Source organism: Netta rufina (genome assembly GCF_964035555.1).
Source record: "Netta rufina genome assembly, chromosome: 13".
In the NCBI taxonomy this organism is placed as follows: Eukaryota; Metazoa; Chordata; class Aves; order Anseriformes; family Anatidae; genus Netta; species Netta rufina.
Window position 1 is genome coordinate 4,858,052 of NC_140136.1, and position 23,481 is coordinate 4,881,532.

General features: G+C 42.7%; 1 protein-coding gene across 1 annotated transcript in view; it reads right to left on the reverse strand.

Annotated features, from left to right (window-relative positions):
* Window positions 1-4,101: 4,101 nt before the first annotated feature.
* Window positions 4,102-23,481, reverse strand: part of CMIP (c-Maf inducing protein) — a 128,163-nt gene continuing 108,783 nt past the window's right edge. Inside the window, exons 11-21 of the mRNA XM_084294408.1 lie at window positions 19,557-19,622; window positions 18,435-18,461; window positions 17,913-17,961; window positions 16,338-16,445; window positions 14,459-14,575; window positions 12,961-13,101; window positions 11,959-12,006; window positions 11,034-11,180; window positions 9,543-9,648; window positions 8,345-8,415; window positions 4,102-6,047 (exon numbers count right to left, since the gene is read on the reverse strand). Of these exons, the coding sequence (XP_084150534.1) occupies window positions 5,994-6,047; window positions 8,345-8,415; window positions 9,543-9,648; window positions 11,034-11,180; window positions 11,959-12,006; window positions 12,961-13,101; window positions 14,459-14,575; window positions 16,338-16,445; window positions 17,913-17,961; window positions 18,435-18,461; window positions 19,557-19,622 (934 nt within the window). The 3' untranslated portion in view covers window positions 4,102-5,993. The remainder of the gene's footprint in view (window positions 6,048-8,344; window positions 8,416-9,542; window positions 9,649-11,033; window positions 11,181-11,958; window positions 12,007-12,960; window positions 13,102-14,458; window positions 14,576-16,337; window positions 16,446-17,912; window positions 17,962-18,434; window positions 18,462-19,556; window positions 19,623-23,481) is intronic.

Below are 23,481 nucleotides of genomic sequence, written 5' to 3' on the forward strand. Positions count from 1 at the left end.
CCACTACCCAGCAGACACTCAGCCTCCTGGTTTAAACATCAGAGGGTCTACACATCTCAAAATCCATAAGAAAGCAATTTTCCATAGTGCTGGCACTCATTGCCATTCAGGCACAGCTCTGCTGTGCTCTGCCCAGTTGTCATCACCTTGCACAGCTCTGGGTGTGTGGGCTTGGGATATTTGGCCAGCCCCAGCGCTGCCCGTCCCATCCAGTGGGGATGGAGAAAGCACTGCGTGGGAGATCAGAGAACCACATGAAATCCCAGTAAGTGGACTCATTTTGCAATGTTTCTTCTCTCTTGTGAGTAAACAACAATGAACTGGAACTTGCATCTTTCTAGCATTATGATGCTTAAACCCAAATTCAAAGCATTCCTGATAAATGTGTTCATACAGCCTCCAAGGTTCACAAAACAGTGCAACGCTGACTCTTAGTGCAGCAATATGTAACAAAACCTAGCTCCAAGGTCTCAAAGCACCTGGCAAATGAGTCAGTAACATTAGTTATCCTTAATGTCATCATAATTGGTAAAACATGAAAATAAAACTATCCCAAAGCCAAGGTTTTTGTATTTTAAATATGATATACTGCATACCAAAGATGCTAGCAACACTTCTATTAAAGTGAGAAAATCAACTCCTCATTCAAAGCAAACTTTTCCTTGCTGTCCCCCTTTCCCTAAGAACTTCACATAATTTAATGCAAAAACATTGGTTTTATAGTAAAAGCATATGTAAGAATGGGAGATTTTGGGTGGGAGAGACTGTTAAGATTTTAACATTTATCTGCAGTCAACAATTCAACTTCAAAATGTATGCTGTGTTACAATTAAAGGATTCATGCTTTGATATTATAGCCCAGCTGGAACAAGAATTAACAAGAAGCTGGTTACTATATCAACTACTAGATCTGTGAAGCAAACTCATCAATTTAGGTGTTCAGACCAAGTCAATGCTAGTAGTGAAGTGAAAAGGAGCTATGAGCTATATTCTGGTATACAGACCTTTGTTTTATCTTTGCAAAGATTCGTAGAAAAAGGACATATATTTACATTGGCAGTGCTATATTGACGAGAGTTCTTTCATGACCACTGGGTCACGGTGAGATTTGTGTACATATATGTTTAAAATCTGATAGGGCCTATTTTATAAGTACAAATATATTACACTATTTGTTCCACCTGGCAGGTGAAAAGCATGAAAGTGAGATCACCTGAAAAACAAAATCAGGTATGAAGCTAGCAGGAAAAACACCCACATTTTTAATATTACTGGCAAAAAGGATATTCCAAGATCTGTTTTTAATAAAAATGGCTCATCTCAAATATTTACTTATGATATTCCCCAGTCAATAGAAAAGAGAATGGAAAAAAACCTGGATGTTAACATCCACTTAAAACAAGTATTTTGAAGCTTGTACTATATTTAGTTGGCAAAAAACATTAAAAATTCAAGAGAGCCATAGAGTTGACTGATCCTTTCTAATGGGTACATCTGGCTGGCTTCACAGAGGCTGGGAGAGGTCAGCTTTGCCTTTAGCGTGAGAACACTAGTACCTCTATGGCCTTATTGCTTGGAGATGTATAGAAAGTTTCAAGGAGCTCTTTTCCAGACTAGAAGTCCTTGTGTACAACACACGGGTTTACTCATTCTCACGGCCATCAGGGAGCAGCAATCACACAGACAAATAGGCCTGGCTCTGGCTGTTGCTTAGTAGACAGCGGCCACAGGCCAAGCTGGCCTCTACTTTGTTCTTTTAATCTCACCATTACCATTCCTTACCCTTATTATACCCTTACTGCATTTAGGGATTCCTAGCAAAGAGTTCAGGCCCCACACAGATCTGCCAACAAGGGTTTTCCTGCCCGCTCCAACACCTTCACACTGTATTTCCAAGAGGACTTCTACCTCAACTTGAGGAGGCTTGATGCACTTTGGGAAACGTGTGGGGCGAAGAATAGCAGAGAGACTTTTTGTGCCCAGTGCCCCCAGTGCGGGGTGAAGGCCTGCTCAAACCCTGGAGGCATGGCTGACCTGCTCTGGGGTCACACAGACACCCTCAGGAGACCGGGATGCCCACAGACCACAAGAATCAGCCCTGAGGGCACCCCAGATGCTCAACACCCACCCTGGGGCCACCATCTACCACATCTGCCCGTGAGGTCCCACAGCTAGCACGAGGCTGAGAGCCTCAGGCCCTCAGGGCATGGAGATGGCCTAGAATGGCCCTTTTGTAAAAGGACCACACGAACATGACACACCAAGCTCTTACCTGGTAAAAATAGATGAAGCAACTCTTCAAGTCACCAGCTGTCAGGCTGCCTGCGCTTTCCTCAAGCGAATCTGTGATGAATTATCAGGATTTTAGACCTCTGAGGAGTGATCTAGTACACACCCAGTTGGGAAACTGGAAGTAACCGGTGCTCTGTGAGATTCAGCTCTGCATTTGGTCTTCCAGAACTCCACACGTAGCTGTGAGCAGCAGGGGAAGCAACAGGAAGGTAGTACAACTGCAGGGTTTTAATGAGAACGTGAGAAAATTGCCCCTGGAACAAGGTAGTGCTGCTGCTTTGTGCTCTTTGGACTTGCTTCAAAGCTACCACACTAGTTTGGGTTGAAAGCCAAACCCCTGCTATTCGCGGTCCCTGGAAAGACAAGCTGCCGTAACCTCCCAAATGAAATTGGGCAGCTTGTTAATGGCTCGTATTATCAACAAGCTACAGCAGAAAGGAAGGCAGAAAAGCATCATTATCCAGGAGGAACTGCCAGGGCACCCTACAAACCCAAATGCTCTGCTAGAAAAAAACTCAGAAAAACCTTTCTGAGTGCAAGCTCAGATATAGCATCTCTTATTACACCGCATCTAACCCTCCCATTTTGTAACCGATACGAGAACCCCTTTTCCAATGCAATCATTAGAAATTTCTAATGACGTCGCTCAGTAATTGATGCTGGCTGGATGCCAAAGGCACCTGGCTGGGCACAGAGATGCCTAGTGCAAAGCGAGACAGACCACATGCATCACTTTAACAGCAGATCGATCATCTGCTAGCTAGCTGCAATTCTTTTTCTCAGAAAAAACAGATGTAACACAACCCAACCTTTTTTTTTTTTTTTTTCTTTTTTTAAGAGGGATCATTCCCCTAAGGAGCCGTTTCACAGAAATCCCAATTACTCTCCCCATTTAGGAGAGTGCTGTAGTTGATCCCCCAGAAGGGAGAGCCCTGGGGAGCAGCAGGTTATGGCTGGCAGCAGGAACCCATGTCCAACCATTGCCTGCTGCAAAATGCCTTCGTCTCACCACAGCCAATGCTCTCCTCCTTTGGGCAAAGTCTCAGTTCTTCCTCCAGCATCACCGGGGTATTTCTGGTTATTCAGGATCCAGAAAAGCTTTTTAAGGTCCCTGAGGTGTCAGGACTGCTTGTCCTGCTGCGGAGGACAATCCACATGTGGCAGTAAGTACCCAAGGGGAAAAGCACTCAAACAGACCGACAGCCTCACCATGGTGTTGCATTATTTCAGAGGGAAAAGCTGAAGTCACAGCTCATGCTCTTTATTAAGGGCCATCCTTCAAGCATTTCTTACCTTGGCTGGGAACACACTCCAAAATGCCGGTGTTTCTCCATGTCCTAAGGTCTGTTTTGTGGAGTAGGACAGAAATATGGATAGATATAGGAGAATATGAACCAGGTAACATAGGCAATGAAAGTGGCTCTTGAAACCAGTTCCAGCAGCTCTTCTAAGTGGGGCCTGATTGGATTTTGTGCTGGCACCCAGCACACACACCGGAGCGCTTTATCACGGACAGAGAGCAAATCACAAGCACAGCACCCCACTGGGACACTGCCCTGCGAAATGCCTCAACACACAGAAACCCCTCTGCAGCCTGGAAATGCCCCAACCTCTCCAGTACTGCCTACGTTAGCAATGAGCACATGTGGCTCCTGACGACACCATCCTTGGGCAAGCTGTTGTCCTCCGGCTCCAGCTCTGCCTCCTACAGCATCCCCGACTCACCAGGCTGGTGAAAGTTTCCTTCAAAGAAAGCACAAAGCACGCAGCTAAAAGATAGTCACTTACAGTTTATTTTTGCCTGAAATTATTTCACATCTCTTTGTACACAGCTACAGAACAGTAGTAGTAAACCATTGGTAAAAGCAACAGTGCTAAGGAAAATGTTGGCATAATTTTTCTTCCTTTTTATTTTTTTTTTTCTTCTTTCTTCCCATACTGTATCTGCATACAGTTTGGGATTTGAAGGGGAAAAAAAAACCTGGCACACTACATGAGTTAAGACTCAATTTCCATTTCATTTATTTAAAAAAAGAAAAAAAAAAAGAAAAAAAGAACATGATTTGGGTAGGGGTTGTCTACATAGCAACAAAGTTTAAAAACAAAAACAAAAACAAAGCTTGGCTTCCATTGAATAAGATTAAATATATATATATTTATATATAAAAAATTACATTGGCTGTATGTGAAACCTTGAGGTGCTGAAGAATAAAATAAAGGTGTTAAAACAGAGGAAAAACTTGTTTTTGTTTTTTTCTTTTTAAATAAGCAGCTCTGTACAATGAAGGCTCATTATGAAAAAAAAAAAGTCAACAGCATAGTTATAAAAGAAACCACAATTTTTAAAAAATCATCTTCTAAGCAATTGTGGAAGAAAATTTGAAAAAACGTAGCAGTCACATTTACAGACAGGTCAGAGCTATCAGATCAGCGACAAGGCTATGTTTGCAGCCTCCCCAGAGGAACATGCAGAACAATGCGTGCACAGAACAGGTAGGGGGAGGGAGGGAAGGGCGGAGAAGAGGAAAAGGCAAAAAAAAAAAAAAAAAAAAAAAAAAAGGGCAAAAAAATAAAAAGCTTATGCACAAAATGGAGGGAGAGCTTTTTTTTCACTTTTTGAAATATCGGACGTAAACAGAAAACAACAGAGGCAATTTGTAAAATCGACAGCTTTGTTATTACCCCTTGGCAAAATAAGTGACAAATTTTCCCTATCACCCATGGTTAAATCTGATGTGGTTTAAAAGACTTAAAGAAAGTTTTCCAGACTTCGGAAGGAAATCTCATTTTTATTAATCCCTGCAACCCCTCCCCCAACAACCATACCTATGATAGATATTTTCCTTCCTATTTAATAACATCTGAGGCATTTTGAAATCAAAAAGACAAGCGATGAATGTGGTGACAGAGAGGGAGTATAATACAGTCTGCATTACTAAAAGGCAATTCTTTGAGGACATTTCCTTTAAAAAAAATAATAATAACAACAAGACAGCAAACTAGTTTATACAGTACTATACGCAAAAAAGGGTAAAAGAATTAACAATTCATAAATAAAAGACAGGTCCCAGACCTGTTATTTGTGAACCATTTTCTTAAATAGGTGCATTATGTAAATCTTATGTACAACAAAATTACTTTGCATAACAACTGAGAGGACACAGGGTGAGGGGGGGTGAAAATCAGATCGCTTTTGGTTTTCTTCTCTTGAGATTTTTGTAAGTTTGATTTTCTGGAGCAAAACTGGTCAAAGAGGAGTTCGGACTGTGCCAGCCAAGGAAACCCAGGTAAATAATGACAAATGAATATATTTTTTTCTCCACACGGCATAAAACACAAAGGCAAAGAAAATCCACAAAGGTGTTTTTTTTCCTCTTTATATTCCTCTTGCTGCTACAAAGTCCTCTTTTTTCCTCTTTTATCTTTTTTTTTTTTTTTAATTCTCTCCTTTTCAATTTAAATTATGTTGATTCCGAAATCACAAAGCTGCAAGAATTCGGCCAGGTCCAGGCCTTCCCTGTCCCCTGACACACACAATTCCTCCACCTCATACCACGACTCCTACCACCAAGTCCCAGCACTCACTGCTCTACAGGTATTAGCCAAAAGTTATTTTTTTTCCGGTTTGTTTTTCTTTGTTTGTTTTAAAAATCTTTTCCTTCCTGTCAGAAGCAAAAGAGAGAGTTGGAGGCAGGGAGAGTTCACCACGCTTCGGTGTAGCGAACATCCACTTCTTTCAGGTTGGGCAGTTTAGCCTGCGTGAGGAGGGAGAAAAAAGAATTAATTACATGCTTTCAGGACATAGGCTCTGTTACAACTGACAAAAACCATGATCAGATCCCAGTCTTTATTTTTTCTACAAATGCTTATCAAAAGGTGTTTGTCAAGCTGCAGTCGTGACGGCAACGGACTCAAATTGCAGCAGCCTCCACGCTATGGCATTGCCTGATTTCTCCCTCCATTTATTAAACAAGTTTAGAGAGTGCTAGCAACTTCTGGTGCCTTTGTGGTCTCAGTTCCACAAACTCCAACACATTTGGACTCATTGTTTCCAAATTAGCCCACACGAAACAGGTGGCAATCAACTTTTTGCTCTCTTCCTACTTGTCGGTCCCATTTTCATGCTCTCTGACCATAATCATACAGCTAATTCTCCAAACCCGAACATATTTAATTAGGCTAGGGCATAACTGAGAAGTTGAAAGTTTCTAGGAGTCGTTATTACCTCACTCCTTGATTTATGTGCACGCATATTTTGATAAGAGCTAGTCATAATCCTACAGACACTGCCAGCAAATAATTTTTCAGTTAGGCAATAATGACTTCAGTAGTGGGTGTTTATTTATTGTCTGGTTCAGCCCGCCTGGTACATATGTGGGTGTCTGTGTGTGTGCAAGCGTGTTTAGTGGGGCGGGAGCAGGAGTGAGGAGGAAATGGCATCACTGCCTTGTGCCCCGAATGCTGCTGCAGACCGAGGGGAGAAGAAGGGGAGATTTGTATCAAAAACAAATTCTTTGAAGGCTGAGCTGTTCTCAACAGACCTATAACCACGCGCCCCAGGGTGAGAAACTACTCCCCTCCCTTTGAACGTGCACGCTGCTCTAAAAAATGGCCACTACGATTCATCTCGATGAAAGAGGTGAGAAGGGAAAATGTGACGCGTGCCCTTCTCAGCTTTTTTAATCCTGTGCAATCAACACAGCTTTGCTCATCGCCAGTTCTGCTGTCTGCCCTGGCAAGTCACTGTCTTGTGTTACTGCTGAGGACTGTTCATGCAACACTGGAGCAGAGGGAACCGGTTTGGAAAATGTGAGCTTCAGCCTCAAGTTAGTGGCAAAAGGGCTCGGAAGCAGGCGTAGGACTGGAGGATCCTTTCAATACACTCGATTTCAGAGCCCTGGGCCAAATGCAGCATTGACCTTGATTGTCTGCGAATGCTTGGGGCCTGATACAAGCTCCATTGTGTGAACCCATCTGCAAGCCAGCTGTTAATTCCAAGGACGACTTCTTTGCATATACAATTGTGACACAAGTTTTGAAAACTTGATCTTGAAAAATCTCTGCTAGCAGCATTGCAACTGAGTCCCTGGGGGAGCCCTGGCTCCACAGCCAGAACTGAAGATATACATTTGCAGTGAATTTTGAAAGCAGAGCAGTTTCAGAACTTGCCACGAGTTTAAAACTCAACCCAAGGTTGTGACCTTTTTGAGTAAACCTGGCACAATCTAAGGTTTCAACACACGACAACATAATGTGGAGTTTCATCTTGAGCACTTAGGTTTACAAGGTAAGACTCTGGGGGGAGATGTGACTCACACAACACCAGAGTGAAGAAAAAGTCCATGTGAAGTTGCACAAGCCAACACATCTCAGTCAGTCTTTGTCTGAAACCACCTGGGGCCATTCCCCTCCCACAGCTCCGTTCTCATTCTTTACCATTTTGCTGAAGTGGCTGTAAATTCACAGTACAAATGGTAACACCAGGCATCTTACATATCAAGCTCAAGGGAACTGGCCATTTGTGCAGGTGTTTCTGTTTAAAGCACAGTTCTAGTCCAAGAGGTGTCAAGATAAACTTGCACCTTTCCCAACGCCCTTAATTCTTCCTTGGCGTCATGAACCAAAGCTCTGTAATGCTGTTCATCCACATTACTTCTGGTCCTGCTAACGGTACAAGACATGGCTTTGGAGGCATGCTCTCCCTGTTTGTGCATCCTCATGGGTAGCAACCACTGCGCTCCTGTTCATGAAACCTTCACTGCTGATAGCTCCAGCAAAAAAAGGACCTGACTTCATTTCTGATTCCACCTCATGCTCATCCACTCAATAGACTAAACACTTCCTGAGTCCATCAGAGCCAACAACCTCAGAAAGATGCATCAGCCATTATCCTCCCAAAATAATCCACACCTCTTCAGGTGACTGTCACGTTACTCACACTGCAGGGCCAGTGCTCTCTGCACTGGGCACTACCACCGTGCATTTGCTAAATCTGCAAACCCTCTTGGGCCAGCTAGTTTTCTCATCTTTAGCAGGTGTAACTCAGAAATACCTTGAGATCTTCGTAGGTATCTGCTGAAAGTTTGGTGCTGTTCATATTTAAACTACACAGGCTCTTCATGGCTAAAAGAGAAAACACACATACACACATATTTAGGATCATGCTGCGTTTTCTTGAAATATCAGGCTTGTAGTAGGCTAAAGCATAAACAAGACATGACTATGTGCTGCAGTCTCAGGAAAAAGCTGAATAGTGTAAAATATAGAGCTACAAATGCATAAACAGCTGTTTGGGCCCTCATCCAGGAAAAAGTCCCTATTTAGGAAGGGCCATTAAGCATACGCTTAAGTCCACTGACTTCAAAGGAGTTCAGGCAACTTCTCATAATCAGTTTCCTGCACATTATTCTGAGCAATGCTTGTTCTCAGTGCTTTGCTTGTTGTATGCAGGGGGCATGCTGAACCAGCAGCCCTTCTCCCCCTGACCTATTTCCATTTTGGGCTCCAGCACTTAGCAGAATAGTTTCCTAAGAGGAGCTGTAACTACTGGCCTGTCTGGCATGTCTGTGTAAGATCAAGCCTGTTAAAGGAGCCCTTTAAACCCAACAGGCGAGGTTTATAATACACTGTTGGACGTAGGAAGAGGCTCATTGTGGCACATCACGCAGCGCTCAGTGCAGAGGGGAATCCTGAATGCTGCTTACATGGCCCTGCACTGCCTTGCCCTACTTAGCTCTGATATGAAACCAAACGAGAACGGCCAGAGTTTAGCCTCCTCAAAAAGAAGGAGCAAGACATGTCAGAAAATATGGAACCTGCTGCACACAGCTGCTTATCTCACTAAAAAGCTGCTGTGTGGCTCTGCAATCTTCCTCTCCGTCACCACAAGCGCAGGCTCCTGCGCAGAGCAGGGAGCGTGAAAAAGGCTGGGAAGTCCCAGGGTGATGGGTCACGATGTGAGATTGAGACAAACGACACCGGTACAGTTAGAGGCAAGAGGGAGAGTACGGTCTGGGACAAAACATCATTTAAAAAAATTAAAAGAATGCTTGAAGCATTAAGGCAGGCTCAGGTGGCAGCCAAACTCGAGCCAGACTCGAGCAGGCAAGGAGGAGGATGGTTTAAATCTCAGCACGACTATGGCCTGTCCTACGTCACTGTGGTAGCCAAGAACGAAATCTGCTGTGTGAACCATGTGAATTCCTCCAAACCCACACCGTTACCCTCCATAGCATGAGTTGGTCACTTACAGCTAAGCGCCAGCAGCCCGGCGTCCGTGACGGGCGTCTCGCACAGGTTGAGCACTTGCAGCATCGTGAGGTGTTCCGACAGAAGCCGCAGCCCCGCATCCCCGAACTGTGGGGGCAAGCAAAGCTGCCTTCACAAAAGTGCACCAACAGCACTGTGCAAACAGCGCACGTTTAGGACAGGGCTTGCAGGTTGTAAATAATTTTGTGGGTTTGAGTACAGGTCTCCTTACTCACTACCCAGCGCTTATCCACAGGCCACTAGTTAATGAGAACAGCGCCTTTGATGTCTGCACTGCGTATGAGGGCTCCCACCCAGGCTATACAAGATGGCTATGGCAGTCTCAGCCAGCTCCCAACCACATCACAAAAAGCACACAATGCAAGTGGTATTAATTAGCTATTTTGGTCGCAAGAACAATGTACTATTGATTGGTAATTGTTCTATTGACCCACTTCATTTCTGCTGTTTCTAAATTCTGGATTAATGGAAACCAGGATATCACAAAATAAAATGGAATCTAAACTTTTTTCTTTTTTTTTTTTTTTTTAATAATACAAAAAGCAGTCTCTTTGTCTAGTGAAAATAAATTGATTTTAATCAAAAAGCATCAGAGTTTTCAGATCCAGAAGTTATACTGCTAGGACAAATCCACAGGAGATAGAATCTGCTTGCTAGTTTCCAGACTATCTACTTCTTATTCCCCAAACAAAAAGAGGAAAATTTCTGGGATACAAAAATAGTTGGAAGAAAAACAAGACAAGATATTTACATGACATTTTAGTGAAAAAAGTACTGCTTCTTGTGGTTGTGCTGGGAACTATCATATTTTTAGTGAGCACTACGAATAGGTGCTAACAGAAAATAGAGAAAAAACTCTTCAGTGGAGAACCTCAGAGACTAAAACCAGCAGGCAAACGTAGAAGAAAAAATTTACTTTAAAAGCTCTTTCAATTAACTGCTGAATGATTTATTCAGTTTAGTTGGCCTCGTTTTGCTTACAAAATAACCGCATTCTCATTATAGTTTCCTTATACGTATTCATTATTTTAGTTTATTTTGATGCTGTTTTTAAAGAAATTCTGGTTGATGAGCACTCAAAGCAATTCACTACCTACATACACTGCATAGACTGCGTGTTTTGCTTGACCAGTTAAGCTGCACAGTGTCTTTTTCTTTGTCCTAAAGGGGTGAAAGCATAAGCTCTTCTCAGATGAACAGTGGCACATGTACTGTAAAGTACACAGCATCAACAATGCCTAACTGGAACTTCCAACCCAAGCTAAATGCCATCCTTCTTAAATTAAAAATTAAAAAAGAAAATCAGTTCCCAAGATGAACGAGACCATAGAAAGGCCCTGTAAAAATAGCATGCCAACAAGCTCATTCTATGCAAGCCTTTTCACACATTCTTCTCATGCTGACGTAACATGAAATTTCAGAATTAGTCAGCATGGGTTCCTGCTCTGAGTTTCAGTCTGCAAAGCACTTACCTGAGTTGACCACAGGTTCAGCTGCTTGAGTGAAGGCAGTTTAATGAGGTGCTCGGCACAAGCACTTGTTACATTGGTAAAGGCCAGGCTGAGATTTTCCAAATTTCCAAAAGATCCCGAGCTTAGCAAGCGGGCCAGGTCTGCATCCTGAAAGCAAACACCAGATTGATAAGCAAGATTATCAACTCCTCAGGCTGCAATCATCTGCAGTGGTGTCATTGATACTGCTAACCAGCAAGGGTTGCACAATTCTACCACTTGTTTACAGTAACAGAGAACCACACAGAGAAGTTTCTGTTTGTTGGCAAGCAGCTGAGCTCTTGTGGCAGCATTGCTTCACACACCCTGGGAAAAACGCATCCAGACAGTAGAACATGAATTTTCTTTCCTTGTGTATCCTTAAGAGACACCAAGGCTTCAGTTTCAAAGCTCATGGTGAAGATGGGCCGTTTAACTTAATGCAGATTTCACAGCAAATTCTAGATCCAAACGGTGCTCGGACCTGTTACCCATTTCAGTGAAGTTACTCTGGGTTTTCACTGCTCTTATCTGCAACAGTGACAAGTTTCTTTCAGACATCAGTGTGTAAGATCTAGAACTGCAAATTGTGAAGTCTGCTTTTCTAATGCAAAATCTGGTCCCCGAATCTATGTTTAGATTCAACTGTGCATTCCAAATCTGTGCACCAGTATAGATCTGACAGCCTGCTGCTTGCACTGGGTTTGGAAACTGGCGTGCAGACCCAAGAGCAGAAATGTGCCCTTGCTTGTGTAAACTCCAGTCATGTTGACAGAGTGGAAGGGCTCCCCTCTTGACCTATCAAAACCACTGTGCTACGTGGTAAACATTTATCAAGTGTTTAAAGACTTAAAGTGTTCAATATGGAAAGACAAAGCTTGTTTTTCTATTAATGAGATTAACTTACTGTGGACTTGGATGGCAGTGTTAACCTTGTGGGACCACCTTTTCTTTGCTGTAAGAGAGAAGATATTTTAGTCAAAGAGGTTGCCATTCTACATTTCAGACCAACTGAAGTACAGGGGGCTTTTCACCAGAACAAACCCTGCTCCAATTTCAAAGCTCCCAGCCAGACCTTCCACCTCTTCCCTGCTTTTTCTGCATTGACTGGTTTATTTTCTGAGCGTGCTAGATGCAGGCCTGTTGCTACCCAGGGGACTGCCACTAACCACAGCTAGCAGTCTCCGTGCCATGGGTCAGCATTTCGTCTGACTCGGCCAGCCTTTATTCCCTTACTTTCACTTTAAAGGAAGCAGCCTTAAAATGCTGGGCTCTGAGAGCAAAGGGGGATGTGACCGTGCAGCTGATAAAATCATTTGGTTGACTTTAAAAAGGCATATTCTTTTCAGGCTGGGAGCAAGAGGATTGTAGAAGAGAAATGCAAATGTGGAAAGGAGAAGAGGAAGACTGTAGGTATGTCTGCAGAGGTGAAAAAGTGCTAATGAGAGCAGATTTATCTTCAAGCTGTAGACCCTGTCTTTAAAATCAGGAAAAATTCATTTTCTCATGGGCTCTGCAATCCAGACCTAAAGAACACTTCGGTGAAATGTGTATGTCTAAGCATTAAGAAATGCTGGCCAGCCCCAGAACTATTTGCTACTCATATGTCAAAAGGTGGCAGAATTTGACAAGCTGACTTACAAGATTTTAAGGCAGCAAGATTTCACCTTTATTCTTCCATGCAGATTCTAAGCAGGTTATTGAATATCACTCAGAAACATAGTATGGGATTAGACACATCAGTGAATATCATGCAGCATATACATTCACAGCAAGATCCTTTAAATACTGCTCCCATCCTGTTGTTAGCCAGGAATTTCACACCCTGCTTGTCTTTCTTTTGTACCTCCATTTCTGGAGAGTACAGACCACAATGTGCTATGGCAATACTGCATGCAGGGTGACATACCAGCTCTTTTAACTCCCTCTGCCTGTCACACAGCTGTTCATACATTCTCTTTCCCACGTCTGTGCTTTCCAGGGTAGAGATGATCTGGAGCTGTGTGTCATTATTATCGATGATGTTGTATTCCAGCATCAAACACAAAATCTAGCAACAGAATGAAAGAAGAATGGTCACTGCAGTGCTTAAATTAATTTTTTTTCCACAAATATCCTAATTATCATGGGCATGCTACTTTAAATTACCAGGTAAGTTTTTAGAGCATGCATTATACAGGCTAGATTAGAGGATCTTAGCAACATTTACTGACTTCTCAACACAAGAAACACATTTTTTATTGGTAAAGAATGAACTCCAATCTCTGAAAGTCACCCTATCTATCCTGTCTTCCATTAGCGCTCATTCCTTCTGACTGAGAGGTGCAATTACTTTGCATCAGTCCTGGAAGATGGCTTCATGCCACAGCCCTCATCAGAGCAGGTACAATTGATCCAGTATTTCCCAGGTACCGGCGGGACTGCAGAGTGGCAGACTCGGGGTATTATGCATGAGCAGCAGAGCTGTGCAGCCAGCCAAGTGCTGGATTTTCTGTCCCTAAGTGCTGGGCTTTCTGTGCAAGCAGAACTCAAGTGAGGTGCACCCAGTCTATGAGGCAGATGGGGAAAGAATGAGGGGAAGGATGCTGGGAGCTGGCTGCTGCAGCCAGGACACCCTCCAGCTCATGGGGAACACACCTGACTCGCCCCAGGAGCAAGGCAGACTCCGGGAGACAACTCCAGTGGGACACAACCTGCCCCCTCCATGCTGCCTTTCATTTTCAGCTCCATATCATATCAATAAAATTATGGAGGGAATAAAAACTTTGCATTTTCATTTTATTTTATAATGAAAAAATCAAGTAACATTATATTGCAAAAATTGCAACTCCTTCCACCTATTTAATCACCCTCTTTTTCTCTTTAAAATGTAAGACGGCATTTATCAAGAAACTTCTCTGAAGAAACCCAGAAAAATAATATTTGCTATTAATGCAAGAAAAATAACCTATCCTAAGCACTAAAAAAATGCATTTTAATACAAGCAAATATTTTTTATAAACGTACTTTCACAGCACTGCTGATTTTGCAAGTGGCAAGGCAAGCATTAAGCATTGAGTCATGGAAAGGTCTCACTGCCTTGCACCCTGACCCCTCAGTACAGCCTGTACATTCATTGCCATTTATTTCCCACCACAGTCTCTCCAACTGAATTACAGCAAACAATCTCTCGGTCCAAAAATTCTTGCAGCCACCTCTCATGTAATTTACACTCTCGTCTGCAGAGCAACAATATTTCATTCCACTTAATCAAGGGGAACACAACTACCCGCTACTGGTGTTTGATATGACGCAGACCTGAACTCAGCTTCTCTGGTTCCACTAGATCTAATTCTGGGAAAGGCAGTGTGAAACTGAATCTGAGCGCTGCTCGTAAACCCGTATGACTATGTATGCTTAGGGCTTACCTCTACCATCGTCTGGTTACCCCTCAGAGCCAGCAGCATGCAAGGTCCTAATTTATTTTCAGCCAGTGAAAGCAGGAACTTCTTTGTTTTATAGCAGGATCCCATTAAAATATGAACCTATTTGAGAAACAAAGAGCTAAAATTAGAAACGTGAGCCTAAGAAAAACATGCATTTAGAAGAGACAACGTTATGCAGTCAAACAAATTTAAGTATTCGCAACAAACCTAAAGAAAATGAGGGCTTTGTTACTATTATGGCTGCAGTCTCTTGGTAGCTTTGTTGCTGATTGGAAGTGACCTTTTGAACAAGGCCAAAAAGCACATCTTTCCTTTCACTTTGCCCTGAAAGGGGCAACATCTTTCCTTTCAGGGCAATTCTCCTAAAACTCCCTTGAGTCCTCTAGCTGTCAAGTGTCCTGCAGACACTCTCCCAGCTCCAGAAAGCACTGGATGGTATCACACAGTGACACCTATGGCACGAATGCACTTGTACAAATCAAATACGAGTCTCTTCTCACAAAAAAGGTTGGCAATATCCTTTCCCATTTAAATGCCCCAGATATAACTGCAGAGAATTTCGGGTTCCTATCCGAAAATCTTATTTTATGGCCCAGGCTGATCCACCAGCTTGCTGGCAGAGCACTATGTGACAATTTGTAGTTTTTAGTCACCTAAGCAGTAAGAGGTCCACCATGCAGACTCTAAACCAGTATCACCCTACAATATGCTTGTAAATATGTTCCCTGGTCCACAGTATTGCATGGGTTATGCTCAATAGTGCTGAAAATATCATACCCATTCCATGACGGGGTCAATTCTATACAGATCATGTGCTACCACGCAATTCTTTTTCCTTGTGGCTTTGCTGCCAGCAAGGCCTTTAGAATACAAAATCTTTGTTTCTTAAGTATCCACCTGCTCAGATGACCTTTAAAAAGGTGAGCTTCAAGCCAAATGAGATTTTATTTCATACAGTTATCATTATTAAGCTTTTTCGGAGGTTTTCTTGAGAGATGGAAAATACTGATGCTAAGATTAATGTAAGACCCCTCTTGGAACAAGATGTTTTTCAAACATTATGGTTAGCCATTAGCAGCTCTTTAAGTATTTATGGACTTCCCTGCAAAGGGCACAAGAGTACTGCATATTCATGTATGTTAGCATTGCACTTTTTCATACACCTCATCTCCTGATGCTCATAAACATCATGGACCACAAAAGCTCTTGTGAGAAAGTATTTCATTTTGTAGACATTTTCTTTCCAAATACAAGAAGACACAGAAGCGGTGAAGACACACGAACCCTTTTGTGAACAGTCTTTGTCCATTCTATTTCACAGATATTGGATCAATCTCAATTTAAGTTAAGAGTACAGACATGCATGTTCTACAGGTCCCAAAATGTTCAGCCTACAGGAGACGCTTGAAGCATACATCCCCATGAAAGCCACTTCACTGTATGCCAACAGCCAACATCAACGTTTTTCCCCTAGCCAAGAGAAGGAAGTAGACATTCCCATTTTATTTGATACATGGAGAATTAAGACACAGTGAGACCTATGTGACTTGATCCAGGTGGTATAGGAAAACAGTGCCAGCATCAGGGGTTCAAATCTGTTATTTTCTTTCTTGTCCTTCAACGAGTTAAAAGCCAAAGTTCAAAAAAGGAAAGTTAACCAAATTCTGACTGCAAGCAATGGGTTTGGCACCATAAAGATTTAGGTTTCCCAGTGAATACTTGTGGCTTACAGAACCATGAATTAGGTATTTTTTTGGGAAAAAAAACAAAAACAAAAACATGTAAAGCTTCTTATCTCCAGCTATGCATTACCTACTTACTGAAGAGAAGTTACTAAACTCACATTATTGCAGACACGTACCATACTGGCAAACAGCTCTCCGTCATCATCACATGCCACTCCTCCAGGGCTGTAGAGCTGGAACCAGCCGTCTTTGCCAGCCCGCACACTCAGCAAACATGAGTGGACCTGCCAAAAGAGAAGACATTGGGAAAGTTATAGTTTCTGCCAATAACCACCAATGTCTCCCACACTGGACGAACAGAGGTAACTGCAAAACTGGGGATGTTGGAAGTTTCATGGTTAATACCCCAATTGACACATCAGCAAGTCTTTACTCACAAAATCTGTTTTTTGTGTTATAAAGGAGGAGGGAAATTATATCAGTGCTAACTGCATGTCATTTTTCATTCCCTGTACAGAAATCAAACACAAAATGGCTCTAATCTAGAACAGTTCTTTTCACTTGAGAAAAAAAAAAAAAAAAGAAAAGAAAAAACAGCAAAAGAAGAAGAAAAAAAAACAACTCAAATTTCAGAGCTTCTGCTGTTTTCCCCCTGTCCTCTCAGCATGTGTCTATACTTCCGACATGATCTGAATACGAAATGCAGAGGCTGATGGCTTGCTCATTCCAATCACGAAAAACTCTTATTAGTCTTGCTGTAACAAGACTTGACCAGAGTCTGGGTGAAAGAAGCCAACACAGAAAATGCAACAGGGACACATAAGGTAGAAGATGCACAGAAGAACTGGCATCACCGCAGAGATAACTATATCTAGTCCTACATCTTAACAGAGGAGTCACCATTAAGCTTTTTTTTCCTCTTTTTTTTTTTTCCTCACTGAATAGACACAGACATTCTGATTTAATTTTTGAGGAGGTCAGAGGGGAGGTAAAGTCCATGCCCCCTTACTTGGGGACTCAATGATAGTGACAGATGAAATCCTGGTGCCATTCTGAAAATTAAAGCCTTTTCTTATTCAGCAAGGGTGACTATTGCTCACAAAGGCTGAAACAATGAAAACCATGAGCTCCGGGCAATGATGACAACACAGGCTCCTCACCGACAGTTCGGGGGAGCTTTCTCCTCTTTATGCTGGCACAAAAATATGAATGTGGATGAGAGGTCCCCTCTGAGTCAGCCAGAGCTGATTATGTTAAACACATTACATGTGCAGCTATGAAGCAGTCAGCCACCGTGAGGCTATGCTACAGCTATGTACTCGTTCCAGTAACGTACCTCCTACCCCCTTTCTCCTGCTAATTTATGAGAATTATGGTCATTTGCACAAAATGTAACTGAAACACAGTTAAATAAACCCTGCTTTTTTGTAAGCTGCATGGATCCATGGATTTTGCTTCCTTTCTTTTCATATGGAAGACAAAAAGCTAGGAGAGAATCAAGAAACTGGGGAAATCTTGCTGGTTGCAGTTTACTGAAGAATAAGGACATCAACTGAGCTCAGACAAGGTCACAACACATAAGGGAAGGAACCATTGATACTAAAACAGTATATCCTGAGTGGCTACTAACCCCTCTGAGACTCAAGAGCAGCAAAACTACACTGTGTTTTGAAACAAACTGCTTAAGGAAGGATCAAGCATACTCGCAATCCCTCCAATTAATGCTCTGTGAAAATGGGCACTGAACTCACTTCTTGTCTCGGGTCTTCTGCAAATCTCTGAATCACGTATTTCAGCTCCCTAAAACAAAAAAAGAAAAGAAAAAAAAGAAATGTAAAAGGACAAGAAAAAGCAGCTGCTGGTTGCAGTATTCACACAAGTGTCACAGTTCTCTTGGATTACACTTTAAAAGATGCACACTAAAGAGAAACAAGTTGAACTGCTTCCACAGGAAGGAAATAGGAGGTCTAAAAGTGATTACCAAGGACACAGTCTATTCAAAACAGACTAGAAAAGCTTTCAGAGATGTGCAGTGACAAACTGGTTTGTAAATTCTATCAGCATCTAGTGCCTTTGGTCCTTGGGCTCCTGCTGTCGCAGTAAATTACAAAGAAAACTACATCTTTATATTGTTAACAGAACATGCTCACAGCCCCACACAGATAAAAAACCTTAGAGACACCATATTAAATAATGCATCGCTACTGTTATTGACTAGTACAAGTATTTTAAGTAATCACTCCCCTTAACGAAACAAACAAGCACCAACTTACTTTGTGAATTTCTCATGTGCAAGCGCCCTGAAATTCAAAACAAAATATCATGAGGATTTGTGATGAGGAAAGGGGAAAAAGAAATAAAGAAGAAAAAAAAAACACTTTTCATTTCTTTCCAGATAATAAGAGGATTTGCTAAGCAACTGCAGCACACAAGACAAAAAGAATAATCTTTCCAGAAAAGATCAGGTAAAGTCTCCTTCGTTAACCTAGGGGGAAAAAATGAAGAAAAAATAGCACTCGGATTGAATGTTGTGGCTCTTCCTGCATTCTGCCTTAAACAAGCATCCAAGGCTAACATCAGTGGGAGCTTCGGGGTCAGAAGAAACCAAGTGAGAGACTTACAATGCAGCTATATAATTATGAACAGAATTTTGGTTACCTCCAACAGCCAGGTGAATTCTTTAATTGCAATGCAATCAAAGTATGTTCAAACCTAATTAATATCATACATCAGCAAAGCAATTAATGGTCATTCTGTGAAGTGACTTGCATCATGGTACGGCTTACACCTCCCCCAGGACTCGAGTTTGACTTAGGTAAATGATGCCTCTGTTGCCTATTTCCAAGCTCTTGCTGTAGCCCAGGTAACCTGGCACAGAGGATTAGACCTCTGTGATTCAAGACACCAGGTCATTAGGGGACGTGATAAGCTAGCAAATTGTACAATTATAGGTTGTAATGTTTGTCCATGGAGGTCTGCATTTTATAAACACTACTGCTCATTAATAGGTTTCCGAGGGAGCCTGGCTGATCCGTAGGGTAGCTTCTTCATTTAATGCAAAATACAAACGATACGAGTCTCTGTGACGCCAGTGAAGCATCCTCCTCCACTAAATCTCTCACTTTACTCTCCTCCTCACCAGCTTCCCTTCCTTTCTTGTCTGCCTGTCTCTAGTGAACCACTTTTCTCTTTTAGATCATCTTAGAGAAGTGGGGAAGGAAGATGAAGGTGAGGAAGACTTTGGGTGCCTCTATCTGTAAAAGTCAACTCTGAATCCCACCTCAATAACTGGGGGCACAAAGCCACTATTACAGTCAGGTTTTACCTGACCTTGTTTCACCATAAAACAACATTAACAAGAATTATCAGTAAATACTAAGACAGGGCAAACTTACTCCTTGGGAAACGGGATAGGTTGAAGCAAGCTGGCCAGGGCTGGTCTCCAGTCATCATAGTCTGACCTGAAAGAGGAACATTTTATTAACAGGATAGCATGCACAGAATATGGTTTGTCAACAGCTAGTTCGAGAAGTCAAAAGCTTTTTACTGCAGGCATCAACAACTCTTTTGCTTTATTGAGATACTCCAAAGAGCTACGGTGACATTTCCTGTTCCATTTTCAGCACATTCTCCACAGGGACACAATAAATCTGGTATTTACAATGAGAGGCCTTCTTTATGTCAACTTAAAGACATTTGCTGTTTATGAAACCTGTTGACATTTAATCACTAAGTAATACTTTCATCTAGGTTGGTACAGCAATTACCAGGCCATTGCTATTTACAGCTCTATTCTGCATTTAATTGGAATTTATTTTCCTTTGCTAGAAGGCATCGGTCTAGTTGTAGAAAGAAAGATAAGCCCCCATTTTTGACCCACACCTAACAAATACAATTCCACAGGCTGATTTAGAAAATAATTGCGCGGCATCCATCTGACACTTTTTTTTGCTGTACCTTGCTTAACTTTTCCAGAGATTGCCGTGCACATTCACAATTCGTTCACAAATCCCTGAATTATGAGTGGAAGAGGACAGATGAGGATACCACTGCAGAGAGCTCAGCGTACCCTGCGAGAGGTGGCTCCTCTCAGTTGTGTTCGCTGCCAGCTGATGCCCTGTTCTATTCTCTGCTGTCAATATACGGCGCTGCCCTCCTAGGAGGAGCCACCAGAAGGGGATGTTCACATGAACTAGGGTAAAGAGAACATCCTTTAGCAGCTTTGCAGCCTGCACGGGTCGCTGCAAAGCACCCTGGCAGTGCATTGTCTTGATCTGCCTGCACGTCGTGGCTGCTCCAGCGCCTGCAGCATAGCCAGTCCAGCTCCTCACGTAGGAAAGACACCTCACAAGAGGCCACCCTGCTCCTTCAAACAAGCTCAGCCAGCCAGCAATCAGTTAGTACTAATTAACCGCAGTAACAACACACTGCACAGCAGGCACGACCATCGTACATGTAACTTGAGCGAAGCAAAGAACAGAGAGGAGAAGTGAATCCAGCAAGTCAGCACCAGAACCGGGAACAGAACCCAGCAAGATGGTGTGAAAAACTTTGGAGTGTCTGTACAAGACAATGTGTAGGATCCTACAGTCTCCTTTTACTGCTGTTACCCTTTGGATTTTAGTTTCAAAAGCTGGATTATTGGCTGCAGCTTACTGCAAACTTGGCACACAAGTCTGATGTTTCGTTAGGAAGGAACGAAGCGTAATGTTCCCAAACGGACAGCACTACTGATAGCATTAGAAACAGGCAACATATGCACAGGAACTGTTCCAAAATGATGCATTTTTTGCAAAGACAAGGTTCTAAATGAATGCATTTCCAGAAGTCTCACCCACTTTCTGAACCACGTAAGAGAGTGGTTTCCATAAACTGAGAGAGGTTAACACACACCATGTGGGACAGCTCACCAGGGTATGCTCATGGACACAATGAAACTGGGTGTGCCTGAGCAGAGTATTCTTAAGAAGCAGTTAAAAAAATTTTAATTAATAATTATCATTTAACAATCCATCAGAGAAGTAATTATCACTTGCCGAAAAGTGGTATGACTCCAGGTTACAAAAATATCTCAATAACCAATATAACTCAATATAATATCTCAAAGTAACCAACCCACAAGAACTAGGAGCTGGTAGTAGCTTAGGATATTAAAAAACAGATGAACGCTGTACAAAATCCATGGGATGGGTTAGTAGCTCTTCTTCCACACTACTGTGCAGAAGTCCCAAGTTCAATGTGGACGCTTTGATTTCCCATGCCATATGCAGCTACGTGCCATTCGGTAGGTACTTCAGCAAACAGCCCTGCCCTTTTCACAGGTGTGTTACCAGACAATCCTAGCATGTACTTTCCCAGCTGTTTCCTTCCTGAAACTCCCCTGCCAACAGGCCAAGAACCACAACACCGTGTTGAGTTCAGGGAGATGTCTCTTCCCCCACCTGCACTGATTAAACAACCACAAAAGAGCTCAGTCAGGTACGAGGCTGGAGCTTAAAGGCAGGCAGGCTGGCAATGGAGGATGTACAGGCCAGGCAAAAACCTCAGCGCTGGTTCTCCTCAAAACATAAAGCAAATAACATTTGAGAGTCTTGGCTATGCCCCCTGATGAACATACCTTGTTGATTTTCCTCTCCTTTTCTTTAGCATTTGAGGCACAAAACATATCATGTGTCAAGCTACAGTAACACAAAAAAGAAACTTCATGCCCATGCCATTCATTTTAAAAGTCATTGAGCCTAATTTTTGCCTCAATCAAAAATTGTGTTCTGTTTGGTAAGTGCAAGAACACAGTTCACAGTTTGTGCAAATGGTCTCTAGGTTCAGCTGAACACTGAGCTCATGCATGGACCTCAGTGCCTGCCTCTGTGTCCTCAAAGAGCCGAGGAACCTAATGAGCACGATCTTTGTTATTATTGTTATTATTATTATGCACATACTTTGGAAATTCCTCCTAAACCAGCGCCTGATTTTACTCTAAAAATGACAGGTTTTTGTTGCTCGATGCAGCAGAAATAACTTCAAGAGCAAAATTTAGAGCAGAGAGACCCAAATGTCGAAAGGCTGAGTGAGAAAACTGAAAGGTGCTCAAGGTGTTTCGCATCACGTGAGATAAAGCAGTCACAAATCTTCCGTAGCAGAGCCTTAAAAGCTGAAACCCACTTCGAGGCTTAGTTCCCGCGACATCTCAGGTTAAGTGTTACACCACCAAAATTCCTCCTTGAGCAATCTGGAGAGTTATCATTAGTAATAATGTGAACCAATCAATTTTTCATGGCTGCTCTTCAAAGGAAATTGCAATGGGAAGAAAAAAAAGCTGCTTTGTAATAGCCCAACACCAAGCAAAACACTGCAGAGAGAATTGGACTGATGAAAGCTGGGGGTTATGTGCTGCAGCCATTTGTGAAGCAAGGTCTGCGAGAGGGCAGCAAAAACAGATCATCGCCTCTTTTCCTGGGAGGAGAAGAGAGAAAGAAAGCTGTCTCCTATGAAATATATAGAGCTCGGTCACATGAGTGGGACCTGAACATAAGATCTACGCAACCTGTAATCCCTTCAATCTGCGCTAGGAAACATGAAACAAACATAGCACAAGAATAAAACTAAACTACTTATTAAAAGCCTACGGTGTTTCTCCTCCTCCCACCTCTTCCCTTTTCAAAAACACTTTCTTTCTGTCTGCGCTCATCTCATCTGCGCTCTTCTTTCATTTCAGACGGCTGCCTTTTTATTATTTTTTTTTTTTTGCTCCGTTCGGAGCTCGTGCATGAGCTGGGAGCACCTGAAGCAGGCAGAGAGAGGCAGAGGGATCAGCTCTGGCTGTAGGTAACCGGGAGCCTGACAACGTGGCCGTGCTTGTCGTGGCCACCACCTCGGCCAGCCGTAGTATCGCAAAAATAATTCCCCCTCCGCAGTGGATTTGCCTTTGGGCCACGGTTGCCGTTGGCCCGTCCACATAATACATTTTCCTACCCAAGGATCACCTTTCACCAAAATGAAAACCTGCCCATATGTCATGTGCGGCACAAACAATCCAAAACATATTAGCAGCCCAGGGCAACCCTGATAAACACGACACAAGAGAATCCACTGGGGATATGCAGAGCATGCCCCTGACCTATTGGGGAATGCAGGGAAGGCAAGGGAAGCTCCAGTGGATGCTGGCGTTTGGAAAGCTGTTGGTCTTATCGCCGAGAGACCGCGAGCCCCAAACCCTCTTTGTTTTTAGAGCGTAATAAAGAAGCAACGAACGACTGCTCAGAAATAGCTCATTTCTCCAGACCAAGCGGCTTGACAAGATCAAACATCTTTTAGGCAACT